The sequence below is a fragment of the Struthio camelus genome, chromosome 26 (assembly GCF_040807025.1).
Source record: "Struthio camelus isolate bStrCam1 chromosome 26, bStrCam1.hap1, whole genome shotgun sequence".
Classification (NCBI taxonomy): domain Eukaryota; kingdom Metazoa; phylum Chordata; class Aves; order Struthioniformes; family Struthionidae; genus Struthio; species Struthio camelus.
Window position 1 is genome coordinate 4437288 of NC_090967.1, and position 13192 is coordinate 4450479.

At 52.5% G+C, this 13192-nt stretch overlaps 1 protein-coding gene across 9 annotated transcripts in view; it reads right to left on the bottom strand.

Annotated features, from left to right (window-relative positions):
• The window catches only part of SH3GL1 (SH3 domain containing GRB2 like 1, endophilin A2), a 34016-nt gene that overhangs the window by 7914 nt on the left and 12910 nt on the right, over positions 1–13192 (bottom strand). For 7 of the 9 annotated variants that reach the window (XM_068919976.1, XM_068919972.1, XM_068919971.1 and 4 more), the window contains 4 exons: positions 3760–3828; positions 3575–3647; positions 2687–2830; positions 616–749 (listed from right to left, as the gene is read on the bottom strand). In XM_068919976.1, coding sequence (XP_068776077.1) covers positions 616–749; positions 2687–2830; positions 3575–3647; positions 3760–3768 — 360 coding nt within the window. In that variant the 5' untranslated portion in view covers positions 3769–3828. Of the gene's footprint in view, positions 1–615; positions 750–2686; positions 2831–3574; positions 3648–3759; positions 3829–4879; positions 5555–9912; positions 10040–13192 lie in introns of those variants that run through there. The other 2 variants (XM_068919975.1, XM_068919978.1) reach the window with 2 other exon arrangements.

Genomic DNA, 13192 nt, shown 5'->3' on the forward strand with positions numbered 1-13192 from the left:
CCTATTAAAAGCCTGGCCATGCTTTGGCTTTTACTTGTCTCCCAGATAGCACAAGGGAGCTACCAAGCTCTACGTCTCCCTAGCGAGACACTGCAGGGCCTTCTACGTTTGCTACGTAAGAGGCCTAGAGGGAAGCTCACTCACAGCTTGAAAGTTGCGTTATGGGATCTGGGATGTTAACGCAACAGAGCCAACACCAGTGAAGCACATTGTGACGTTTAACACAAGGCAGCCCTGAATGGAACAGGATTGGGACATCGCAGCACAAAGAACCAAATTCAGCAATCCCAGAACGTAAGTCAGGGCTTACTGTCACAAAGTATGCTCCACAAAGCGAGCCAGGTTAACGAAGTACCTCCGTTCAAACTTACATCCAGTCTTGTGAGCTGGTCAGGAGCAGTAGCAGCAGCAGTGATGCTGAGCACACTGAGGGGGAGGGAATTCTAGTGAATCTGATGAGAGAAAGTCCATAAAGTGCAGGGGAACAGACTCGATACCTATGCGAGTCCACCTGGATTCCCACTGTGGCGGAGCAAGCGATTACATGCACTAATAGCCAGAAGAGGCCAGAATCCAAAGAGATGAAGAGGAGAGAAAAAAAATCTTGGGGTTTACCTGGATTTCTTTCAGGTCTTTGTCACACAGGTTCTGGAGGGGATCAATAAAATTTTGTTTGACTTCAATATCCAGCGAGTCCTTCACTTCAGCCAGTCGTTTCATAGATTCACCAGCATCAAGAAGTGCATCGCCTTCAAGTGAGAAAAGGAAGGGAAGAGAGAGGGAGAAGGAAAATAGGCCAGCCAGTTACACAGAGCCGAAGTCTGTGGCAGCTGCATGCAGAGCCATTCTGCCAAGACACCCAGCGTGTGCAAGCTCCGTCACATGTCAAACGCCCCCACGTTTCTATCTGGAGCAACTCTCCGAGCCTGGCACAGAGGGAGCATCGCCTGGTGCGAGAGCAGGCAACTGCATGTCAGTACTGACAGTTCCGCAAGACCAACATGCTTCAGTGTTTTCCTCTGAAAAACAGGGATGATCTCTACCAACTACACAGAGGAAGGAAAAGGTGAAAATATTCTCAAAACACTCCTGTTAGCTCAGCGAGTCACTGAGCTACTAATTGGCAGAGCAGTGCTTTAACCTTGCTCTGTTCCTCAGCCGCGGCTGGCAACAGAAGCCTGGGTAGAGGCACGTTTGGTCTGATTCAGCCCAGCCGTCCTTTTTGTTCAGACAGTTTTAAGCCCAGAGCGCTCTGAACAAACTGTTAAAGTTTCCCCAGATGCTGGCAGCAAACCTGCAGCCTTTTACTGATTTTAGATGCTAACCTCTATTGGGCCAATCTTCTTCTCTCTGTCAAATCAAGAGAGCTCAAAACTGCTTATTGAAACCGATCCAGTTTCATGCTTTTCTAAGGTTCCTACCACAACGACAGTTAAGCCAGACAGACTAGCAGCAAAGCATTTCTAGTCTTAGCTTTTTATTCCAGTGGAAACCATTTGTAGATTAAATTATTACTGCGCAGCTTTGGCAAACCAACTGTTTCAGCACTGGATTAGTGCAGGAGAATATGCAAGTGAAATAGATGGTAAAGTGAAACCACCAGTCTACTGTCCAGCTGGAAAAAAATATACAGAGTGTATTTGCAAAAGAGTTATTTCAATTTTAATAACTCTAGATAACCCGTCATAGGGATGGGTGCGGTATTAAAATGTAAACTTATCAAGTTAAGTGTTCTTTTAAAGAGAGGCTATTAAAGGAAGTCAGGTTTGGTACGCTTTTCTAAAAACTTCCTTCCCCCTTGTGCTCCATAATAACTCTGGTTCCTGCAGGCCAAGAGAGACGCAGGGCTCTGAGTTGGCCAGAGATACTCTTGAGACCTCTTTGTCATTCCTACAAAGTAGCCAGAGCTTTTTAATTTTCCAGAGGCAAGAAGGCTCCTCCCTGCACGGGAAGTGATCAGACAGCTGTGCACTGTCCTGGGTCTGTCACATGTGCAGGCCAATGTTTCAGTGGATTAAAATTGATGTCATCGAAAGGCTTCACCTCCTCCTCCCGGCAAGTCACACATGGTTTGTTTCATGGTTATGAGGAATTACTATACGGAAAGATTTCTTGGCTACGGCCTCCCTACAGCAGAGTTTTAGCTGGAAATTGCATAGTAAAACTCCTAATCTCATTCAATCTAGTTTCCACGTCACCACTGTTCAGTTTAGAAGCAAGGAGGTCGTTTTTCCCACATGCAGACTTTTCCAAATGTTTAATTAAAAAAAGGCATTAGGAGGTGGTTTTGCACCCAATGCAAAGCACTACGATCCAGCACACTTGGGCTCTCCTCTTCCCTTCCCTGCCACCCTGAGCGGAAGTCTCCCAACCCCTCCCAAGGGCCCCGGTACGGGCCAGTGAACAGGGAGGCTTTTGACAGCATCGACACCAGCCACGAGCTGTGGCTTTTGCCCTAGATTTTGCTTTCAGAAAATAAGGCATGGCCATTGCCATGCATTTGCTCCAAGACTGCTGTAGATCTGGCATTCACCCCTGGTCTGGGACTGAGGCACACGCTGTTACGTGATACAAAAGGGTCACACGGCCCTTCAGGAATTTCAGAGTTACAGTTTGGAAATTCGGAGCCAGCCTTTTCCACCTCATCTGCACTCTCCTAAGGGGAGCAGCCTGACAGGACACTCACCGAAGTTGGAATCGTCGCCCAGCTCCTTGCCATATCGGATCATGCTCTCCCCCAGCAGCCCTTCTGACTGCGGGTAGCCGGGGTTCTTCACCTGTCCACGGATCTTCGACATCGTGTTGAGCATGGTTAACTTGGCTCTGGAAGCTGGCACAGAAACAGCCACAGCCGTGTTTGCAATTACTTGGACTTGCCAGCAGCTGCTGGCCACTGCCAACTTTTTTTTAAAGCTACTCCCAAAGCCAACAAGCCCTATTGTCCTCATCTACCAGAAATACCACTCGCTACGAAAAGAGAAGTTGCTTTTCCAAGACAGCAAGCAAAAATAGTTCCCCACAGCTCGCCAGTGAAGGCCAAAGGAGTTTCCCCAGCCCTCCCATGGCCCCTGGAGTGCTCTCTGAATGAGCTGGCTGGAAAGAAGCAGGACAGCAGGCTCCAGAGGTGATAACTACAAACCCAGCCACCCCTTCTCAGCCCAGAGACGCCGCTTTTTCTGGACACCCCAGCAAAAACAGGTCCCCCCTGGTTCCTCTCTAGACCTGAGGATAAAGGTGAACCGTTAACAAAACGGACACAGCAGCAACACCAGCGTCTTACAGTCTAGAAATACAGCACAGGCTAAAAGGGGCATCCTGATCATCACCTGGGTTGCGAAGCACCAGTGAGCTAGAGCCAGACTCCACTAGCTCAGCCAGTAAACGAGGCCATAGGAGGGGTACAAGCTGGCCCACCTTGCCTCCAATAAAGAGAAACAGCCTACCTGATCTTGAAAGTGGGCTGGTGGCTGACATCCCAGGACCCAAAAAGTTTATTCTGATGTCTCTCTCTCTGCCTCTTTCCCTGGGCAACCAGAGGACAGAGGGAACAGGACAGAAGAGGTGCGGCACTCACCTGGGTTAGGCTGGAGGTACTCTATTGTTCTGGTCAATACTTCTGTAACTGCCTTGCTGGTCAGATCCACTTTCTGTAGGAAAAACAAGAAGATCCACCGGCCGTGAGTTCAGCTCAGGGCCTTGGAAGGGTCACAGAGCAGATAGAGGGGCGACTGTAGAGATTTCTCTCATTCTCCTACTCACCTTTTCCATTTCCTTGAAGTCATCATCGAGCTTGGTCCCTTCAGCACCTCCAACCTTCTCGCTGACCAGCTGCGGAAACAGAACAAGGGAGAAGGAATCAGGCACACTAGTGGCTCTCCACTTAAAACTCCTTATACTCGCTCCCGTCTCCTAGTTTAGGTTAACGCAGCTGTCATTCAGCGCCTCTGACCTGCACTCAGCTTCCACAACAGAAACGCACACGGCTCTGATAACACTGCCCCATTAAAAATCCAACCATCTCCTACCTCAGCAGCATCTAACAAGACACCTTCAAAATTACTCTCTCAAAGCACAGCTCAGCCCTCAGACGCAGGCTGGATATTCTTTACCCACAAAAGCTACAGAGCTCCTTAAATCACACCACACAGCTCCAACTCCAACGCTTGCTGGAAAAAGCAAGCAGGAGAATGTGTCTCGCGACTCCATTTTGAGACAGGCTTCAGTTTCACACAAGGCAAAATGCAAGTAAACAAGGAATCAACACAACTCGACTCGCAGCAGCCAATACAAGAACCGAGTCCAGAAAGAGCTGAGACCTCCCAAAGCCCTAAACCACAGCGCCTTGCAATCCAAACAGGGAGAGCTGCTAGGGGAGAAGCCGGAGGAGCTCAGGAACTAGGGCACTGTATTTTGAATTCTTTTCCAGCAGAGGATAAAGAGATCTGCGGAAGCTATAGTGTTTTCAAATCCCTTTATCAAAGTGCCTCTGATGCCTGTTCTAAAACAAGGGAAAAGGTGAGATGTTCGACAAGCTGTGAAGACAGGCCTGCTTTTGACTGTCCAGGTGAAGGGCTTATCTGCTTTCTTCAAAAGGTTACTTGGTCTAAGAAAAGACCCCCCTCCTCTCCCTAAGCCTCACCTCTCAGCTGCCCTAGCTAAAAATATTTGCCAAAGGTGCATTATTAAACGCACCTAAAAGAGCATCCCTCCATATAGCCCAAACGGGGAGGAACATTTCTGTCCCAGCTCCAGTCCAGCTTGGCGAGGCGAGTGGCAGTGCTTGGGGAAGCAGGACAGACTGGCTGAGCCAAACCTGGCCTGCAACACACCCGCAAGAGTCATTGTGTTGCCCCAAGCTGGTGCACGGATAGCAAATTACCTACAAAGACATCAAAAGCGGTCTAGGAAATATCTGCCGACTCCAAAGCGCTCGGTGCCTGCCACAGGGCACTGCAGGATTTCTCATGTTTGTAGTTAAAACTTCACTTGTGGATGAACAATACGCGTTTGTTTACTTCAACATCAAATACTTGATTTTATCAAGTGTTTCTTCCTCTGGCAACCTCCTGCTCCCCTGGGGATTCAAACTGGTTCCTTATTTTTTTGAGGAAGAGAGGAAAAAAAAAAAAAACTTAGGTAATCCTCCCGTTTCCAAAGCACTTGGAGAGACCACGTCAGCCACGCTGCCCTGGGCGCCCGCTCCTGTGCTTAGCCCCAAAATCAAGCTGCCAAAGCGGGGGACGCGCAGAAGAAATGATTGTCCTTACGAAGCAGAGAAGAACAAGGTCTTCAAAGCTTTGGCCAAAATCCCATTTCCAGACCCCAAAAAACAGAGAGGAAAAACAAAAAAAAGCCAACGCTGTTCCAAGACCTCCGGGACAACAAGCGCCAGGCCGTGGCGCTGAGCACGTACGCCGGCGCTCAGGGCACGGCTCCGGCTGATAAGTCGCTTGTGTCTCGGTGGTTAGAAGCCTGCAGCCAGGCGAAGCCGCAGAGGCAGCGCGCACAGACAGAGGAAGAGGCTCGGCGAGAGCAAAGAGCCCTTCTAAATGACTGCTCAGCGCTGAGCAACGGCAGCATAAATCACTGCGGGGCCAAAAACCCCTTCGGAGCAACAGCTCAGCAAGGCTGACAAATACGGGAACGGCCTTTCTGGGCCTCGCCAAGGGAAGCTTTTTCCCCCCCCCCCCCTTTCTGAGGAAGCGCAGTTCAGCAGAGGTCCCGAGAGGCCACACAAAGAGGGATTGCTGCGTTTCACCCCTGACATTTAGATACCGGGGGAAAGGAAACGATTGCTGCTTTCCTGGTTTGCTCGACACAGCTCTCGGCTCTGGATTTCGTCCTTCTGCTTAATCCTCGGATAGGTCTTCACACGTCCCCGTGTGCCCAACCCCACAAAGGTGCGTGCACGCTACCGGGAGCGGCAGAGCCCTCCTGATCTCATCGGCTCTTTCCTGCTGCCTGGAAAAGGGGGGCAAAAGTGCAAGGAAAGCAGGAGCCCCCCAGCACGGATCTGTGGATAGAGCGAGGGCAGGTCAGGACGGCCCAGCCCCGGAGCCCGCCACAGCGAGTCCGGCGAGCGCCCGAGAGGGGCTCGATGGGGTATGATCTTCCCATAGTCGCTTGCAGATGGGCACAACATCAGAGCTCGACTTTGTGCTTTTTTTGGACGCCGGCTCCGCGCTCAGGGTGCCAGCACACGCTTTGGCGAGCCAGCTGCGAGCCGGGGAGGTACCCGCACGGCGGCTCCCGAGCAGGAAAAAACACAAAGCGGTTGCTCTGCCTTGCAGGCCCCGGGAGGGTAAGTTCACCAGAGCAAAAGACGCTGGCTCCCGGCTGCGATCGCCCGTTCCTGCGCTCTCACGCCGAAAGGCCGCTTGTCCTGCAACCTCCACAGCCAGAAAGGGGCTTCCCGCATGTCCGAGAGGGGCTGAAATCACTCGCACAAAGGCTGCACCTCTGGAAACCTCCTTTATTTTGTAACGCACCTGGGAAGGGTATGATTATCCCGTGCAATTCCATTCCCGTTTTCCTCCGCCCATCCACCCACAGGTTTCCGTCCCAGAAGGCTGTAAATACCCCCTCTGACAGGGAGCTCTGCTGCAACCAGAGGCTGCATGCCACGTCGAATGCATTGATCGCCACCGTGATTTCGGAGGCTTAACACCCTCCCAGAAAGCCGAGAGACGTGAGGGAGGAAAACTCACTTGCAGGCTAATTTAATCCTCCTTTTGACGTCCAAGAAACGCTACTGGTGCCCGGCTGTGAGGGAATAATAAGACTGAGGCTCCTCCAATTAAACTGGGAGGCTTCATCACGGGAGGAAAGGAGGAGGGACCGTGTGCCATCCACAGCAGCTCTCCGTCCCTAGCCCCACGCTCCCAAATCCGTCAGGCAGGAAGACAAACTAATGCAAATTCCCCCACCGCGCTGGCCGAGACACGAGCCAGGAGAAGCCCTCGCTGGTGCCACGTTTAACCTAGAGCTCCACAATCAGAGGCCAGATTTCCAAGTGCCACATTGCGCCTCCCATCACAGCGCTTGCAAAGAGCCTGCAAACGCTGGCAAGCACGCGGCGGCCGCCTTTCTCTGGGGAGCAGGGGTGAACAGCAGCGTTAAGTTCACCCTTTGCTTGCAGGCTGGGAGCAGAAGGAAGTAGCCACACGTTGACACAGGGCCCAGCTTGGCCTAAACGAAGCGGTGAAACGCTGCCGGCGCCCACCTCCGCACAGCTTCCTCCATGGAGCAGCTCCGGCACCTTTTTGAGGATGCAGAGGAGGTGAAACGGGGATGATTCTTCACCGCTTTATTTCTTAAGCTGCCAAGCAAAGGCTTGGCATAGGCCAGTCTCCCCCCGGCTGGAGACCTGACCTCTCTCAAATGCTGGAGCCGGACAGAGATGAACCCAGGGAAGGGACAGTGCAAGGCAAGACATGGAAATAGTTAACTGAACTCAGGGGCCCAAATAGTCTCTCTTAGTCTTACGCTTCCCAAGTGCATCAGCCGGCTCGGTGTGAAAGATGAGAACAAGTCTACGCTCTCGGGTTTCTTTAATCTCCCCCCGCTGCCGGGATGGGATGCGCACCAAAACGATAAACCTGCCGCAAGCGCTGCTGCGGCGCAGAGAGAGGCAGGGCACAACTGCGGAGCCAAAGCCCTCAGCCGCGCTCCACAGCCGCCAAAGCCGAACGCTTCCTAGAGCAAACATTAGCACAAGACGATACAGCTGGCCATTACGGACCAGTGAGATAAAACTGCTTCAAAACAGGACGGCTGTTTACCTGCCGTCACAACCCAGCGAAGCCGCAGGGAGGGGGAAGAGGGAACGAGCAGGCGGCGCGCACGCGTTGCAGCGGAGGAGCTGGGAATCAATTCCTCACTTCGCATCTGCCTTTAATTAAAAGGACACTGCCAGTTAAAATGGGCCCTAGATAGCTGTGACCTGAGATCAGAGGGCAGGGAGGTGCGCTTAACGCGGTCCTGGCGCGCGGCCCCCGCGCCGTGCCTGGGCGCAGCGGCTCCCATCCCCGGCAAATGCTATCGGCAGCGCAACAGCCGGCCCGTTTCCTCCCCAGGAGCGCTAATCTTGGTGGGGGGGGGGACGGGGGACAAGACACGGCTCGGCCCCCTTCGCCGCTGCCTAGCCCTTGCTGCCGAAAGGGCTGCTCCTGATCACATCTCCCCCTTGCTGCAGCCTCCTTTCTCAGAGCCGCGACTCACAGGGGCTCCCTTCGGTTTCCTTTGTAGCGGCGTGGGAACGCGGACAATCGCCATTTCCCCTTGCCGTCTCCGACCTACAGAAGGGCTGGTGCATGGTGGAAGATATTCGGAAATGAAAGACCTATTGTTTAAACTAACTATGGCAGCAGGAGCTTGGCTACAGGGAGAGGCAGGAATGATACGCGTGCACACAGGGGAAGGAAAGGCAGGATGGAGAGGGCTCCTCTTTTATAGCAGCAAGCGGGGGAGAAACGTAAGCTCAAGGATAAGAGGGGGCTGCCCAGCCTCTCCCAAGATATCACTCAAAATCCATGCATCCTTCCAGTCCAACGTCCTCAAAATCCTCTATTCTTTCATCTGATTTACGTAACTGCTGCTCAACTCCAGGCCAAGCTCTCAGTAAATAAAAAAAAAATCTCCATCGTTGGGTATCTTTACGCAAGCCAGGGAAAGACGAATCGGACAGACAGGCAGCAGGCATTTGAGGCCGCCCGCACAATCACGGAAACCTGACCAGCTGCCGAAGGCAAGACGCAGGACCGCGGCACACCTACCCCAGCCCCGCAGCTGCGTTTCCCTCGTTGCTGGCTGCAGCATCATCCCGCATTAACGTTCCTGCCACGAGCCGGGGACACGAGGTGGCACCCAGCACGTTTCATCGTGCAGCAGGTGCGGGTCGCCAGGATGCGCCCAAATATATTAAGGAGCGCTGAACATCGGAAGGGATTTTGTGAGCACCAGATGAGGCTATTGCCCAAGACGAGAAGATGGGTGGCCCAGGCTCAGCGCGATGGGATGTGCCGTGCCGCACCGGGGCCTTGCTGAAGCCCTCCTGGTACTGGTAGCCACTGCTGTTGACAGGGGTATGACCGATGTGTATATAAAAAAAGGAGATTTTTGTACAGTCTTATCAGCAGTGTGATTTCCTTGACGAAGCTGACAGGGAAGACATCCCCTGCCTACCTTTCCCCAGCTGCGGGGTGCCCGTGAGGCACCTCTGCCTCGAAACCCAGAGGACAGGTCTGCAGCACACCTGCATGCCTGCTCCGTGGGCAAGTCCTTGTCTGCTCAAGCTGTGAATGCAGGAGGCTGAAGTCGGTCTCTTTTTCTGCTACTAAGCACATTTCCCATGGAATTTTACATACCTGATTTTGATATTCTGCTCCCTAGACTTTAAATATTTTCCAGCAGGAAATGAGCTTAGCCCAGTGCAGGGCCTAACTCCCTCCTCCTGCCTCAAACAACCACCACGCACCGAGAGAAACACAAAAACTACTGTTTTTAACTTGTGTTCTTTTACCATAGCAAACGATCTGCCCTATTTATAACATATCAAAATATGCAATCACCGCATTCAAAACAGTTGCCCACAGCCTAATGAAAACGTTATCCTTCCCCACGCTGGTGTGTATCAAAGCCTTCTTCCTCCTCCCAGCCACCCTCGGAGCACCCGCGTCTCAACAGAAAGTTCCCTTCGCGAAATCAAAACCACAGCCGAGCAAACAGACAAACCGCTCGACCCTTCATTAAAAGCTCCCTTCATTAAGAAAGAGCAAGTTCAGTGGAAAAAGCCAGCCCGCAAAATAATTACAAAGGTGCTGTAAACGTTTCGCATCCAAGAGGAACAGGGCTTTAGCGCAACACGAAAGCCCAGCAGACAGACACGTAGAACAAGTAGTTAGGAAAAACTACCGCTAACAGACGGCGGGATTGCTAGCGCCCCGTTTCTCTTGCACGCAGTAGCGCATCTCGGTGGGCTGCTCCTGCGGAAGCTAAGTAAGGCCATCTTCACTGCTCCAGCTCAGCAAGGCACGACTCCCTGGAATTAAGTGTAATTTTAGGTCATCTTCACGAGTAGCTTTATCATCACAGTATCAGAGGCAGGCTGGGCAATCGCAGCTTCGCAGACCCAACATGACAATTTACTCTGCCGCCGCATGTGTATTTAAGATTTAAAATAGACCGGCAGGAAATAGGCCTGGTCACTTGGCCACAGTCACAGCGCTCTCCTGTTCTGGGAGCTGGTGATAGCAAGGGTGGAAGAGCACCAGAAAGGTCTCCCCGAGACACGCTCTGTTTCTACAGCGTGTTCGGGATAAGCAGGAGCTCGGCAGTGCTGGAATCCAGCTGCAGCAGGTCTGGAAAACACCCAGGGGTTTTCCGCACGCACCCTGCAAGTCTCTGCCACCGTGCTGGGGACTGCAAGGCTCCTCGCCAAACCAGCTCGTGCAGGGAGGTGTCTTACGGCCCCCGGCAATCCCCTAGTAGATTTTTACAGGGAGGAGGCTCGCGTTTGATGTTCTGCACGTCCGTGGCAACACAAAGCATCTCATGAAAGTTTAATTGTCGCCTTCTTGGCGTAATCCTGGGAAACAAGGCAAGACTGGAAGGTGCTAGCTAAACAGCAGACACCAGTCAGGATCCAGACCATGCATACGTTGAGCCAAGCCCTCGCCTTTTCTCCCGTAGCCCTGTTTCCTGCTGCTCACAAATGCCCCAGCAGCAGCTCAGCACATCTCCGCTCCTGGCCTCGAGGGCAGCAAGCGCTGCGTGGCTGGGAACTGGAGAGAAAGGCGACGTGCTGGTCTTCGTGGAGCAGATACAGCTGATGTAACCTCACTGACAGCGTTACACTGTGCACGTGGGAGAAAATACTTGCTTTACCCCAGCTAGCTTGCAGTTCTTTCTGGTGTCAGCCAGGCCGCGCTAGCTTTATATTCGCGACTGGGTACGCTGTCTCCTATCAACTATGTCAACTATCTTTGATAGCAATTTATCAACATTTTTACAGAAGGCAGCCTTTCTTAAGGAAGCATGCTACCGAGAAGCAGCAGACATCCCAGTTTAACAAGAGATCGGCACGCCTACGGCAAAGCACGCGCTAATCTGAGCGACTTCTTCCCCACCTACTTTAAAGAGAAGAAAACAGACCTAAGTGTTTATTGCGTGGAATAAGCGATGAACAATTCTGCCGTGCCGCCTAACGAAGAGGAAGGCAGGTCCCTCGGCGAACCCCCGCGCTCCGAAGAGCAGCTCCCGGGGGTCCTCGCGAGGCTGGCCACTGCCTTAAACCCACTGGACTTTCTCACCCCCAAAAGTTGTCGCACTAAACAGAAGACTGATGAGCGCTAGAAGTGGAAAGAGCACGAGAGGAAGTGATTTGCCTACTGTCAAGAGCAGGTTCACTGCGGAGCTAAAACCAGAAGCGTGCTGTGATTCGACAGAGCCCGTCTCACCGTTCCTCACGTCCCAGGACGGCCGTGGAAGGGCAGGGCAAATCAAAGAAACGGGCCCGGAAATCGGAGGTCTCACCTTCCTGCCCCGCAGAGCAGGCCACCGCGGCCGGTTCCTAGCGTCAGCCCTGCTGCTGACCTGCCCTATTTCTGGGCATACGGACCTCACAACTCCCTCAGCGCCTAGCCTCCAGGCTAAACAGCTCACATTAGTGTTTTCACTCTATTCCCCAGCCCTCCATTTTTTCCTGAACTTCCTTGCCTTTCCTCTTCCTGTTTCCTTCCTTCAAGCAAAGGGCTAGTCCCTTCTGAGACTTACCGCCCAAGCGCTAGCGACGTGCTTGTGCAAACGCATGTAGAGGTGATGCTGCTACCTTCAGCCATGTGCACTAGAAAAACGTGTCTAGGAACGAAGCGAGCTATCCACCCCCTTACCATCTGAAACGGGATCTGGCTGCTCTCTACCCTACGCCAGCGCAAGGCTGCCTTGATTTTTAGCAAGAGGGCCAGTAAGGTCAGCACAGACCAATACAGAGCTCCTACCCTTCCCTCCTGACAAAGCAGAACATCTTCAAAGTGACCTCAGGTTGTAAGCTTATCATATAGGAACCGCAGAGAAAGAGCTGCCGCGTGCAAAGACAGCTTTCTAGGGAGCCACCTGTCAAATCACCTACTCGGAGCACTATCGAATGACTCATCTCCATCCAGCAGATGGGCGCAGAGGAATGAGGACAGCATGAATTGAAAAACGTAACTTAAGTAGGAGCCAGCAGGCAGAGCTGAGGCTGGGGAAGGGCATATACACTGCAATGCAGCCTCTGCCTGCTTGCTCAGGGCGTTCGTCCTTTCCCTGCCCTGCAGCCTGACGGCAGTATTTTAAATCCTAGCTGCGATCGCTGTTCATAAGGCCCTTAGCCCCGCTCTGCTCGGCCGTGATTTCTGAAAGGGTCCGGCCAGCCCGCACAGGGAGACGGCATCCAGCAAAGCCTCTCTGGACTTAACATACCTGCAGCGGAATAACGCTTCCAGAAACAACCCCCCAACCCCGAACAAACCCCGAGACCTACCCTTGACTCCTTCGCGCTCGCAAAATCCCCTCTCTGCTCACTGGCTGCCCGTTATACGCACAGAAAGCCTTTCCAAGAGCGTTTCATGCTTGTCAGCATCTCGCTGCTCTCCAAGCTTCTCTTTCACCAGGAGAAAAACGGTGCCTCCTTTTTCTTTCCTGAATAGACAGACGCTGACAGCTCGGCCTTGCCTTGGCTAACGCCGAGCCAGGAAAGGGCGCTGGGGCTAGTTTGGAGAAAGGGCACGACGCTGCTTTAAAAGGAGATTCATGCCGGGGAAGAAAAAGTTTCAACACTTATCTCTGATTCCAGGTAGACACTCGAAACGTTCTTACTACACGAAAGCAGGCTCCCCCCAACAGTCAGCAATAAGGATTTGCATCAGAAACATGTTTCTCCTATTATTAGTTACTTCTCTCCTGCTCTGTACCAAATGAGACATAATTTCTTTTCAGCTAGGGGTGAAAAAAAAGGGGGGGGGTGTCAAGCTAGCAGTGAAAACAAAAACTCCTCTCCCGCGCTGGCATCGCTCTTCTCTTCACCCATTCGCCACGACTGTAGCAGTTCAGAGGAGGAAGCACTCTAAACCGAGGGGAAACATGGAATATTTGCCTTGCATCCAGATTTCCTGCCCAGCCTCCCTGTGTCCCATTAGGCCACGAGGCTCTCGGA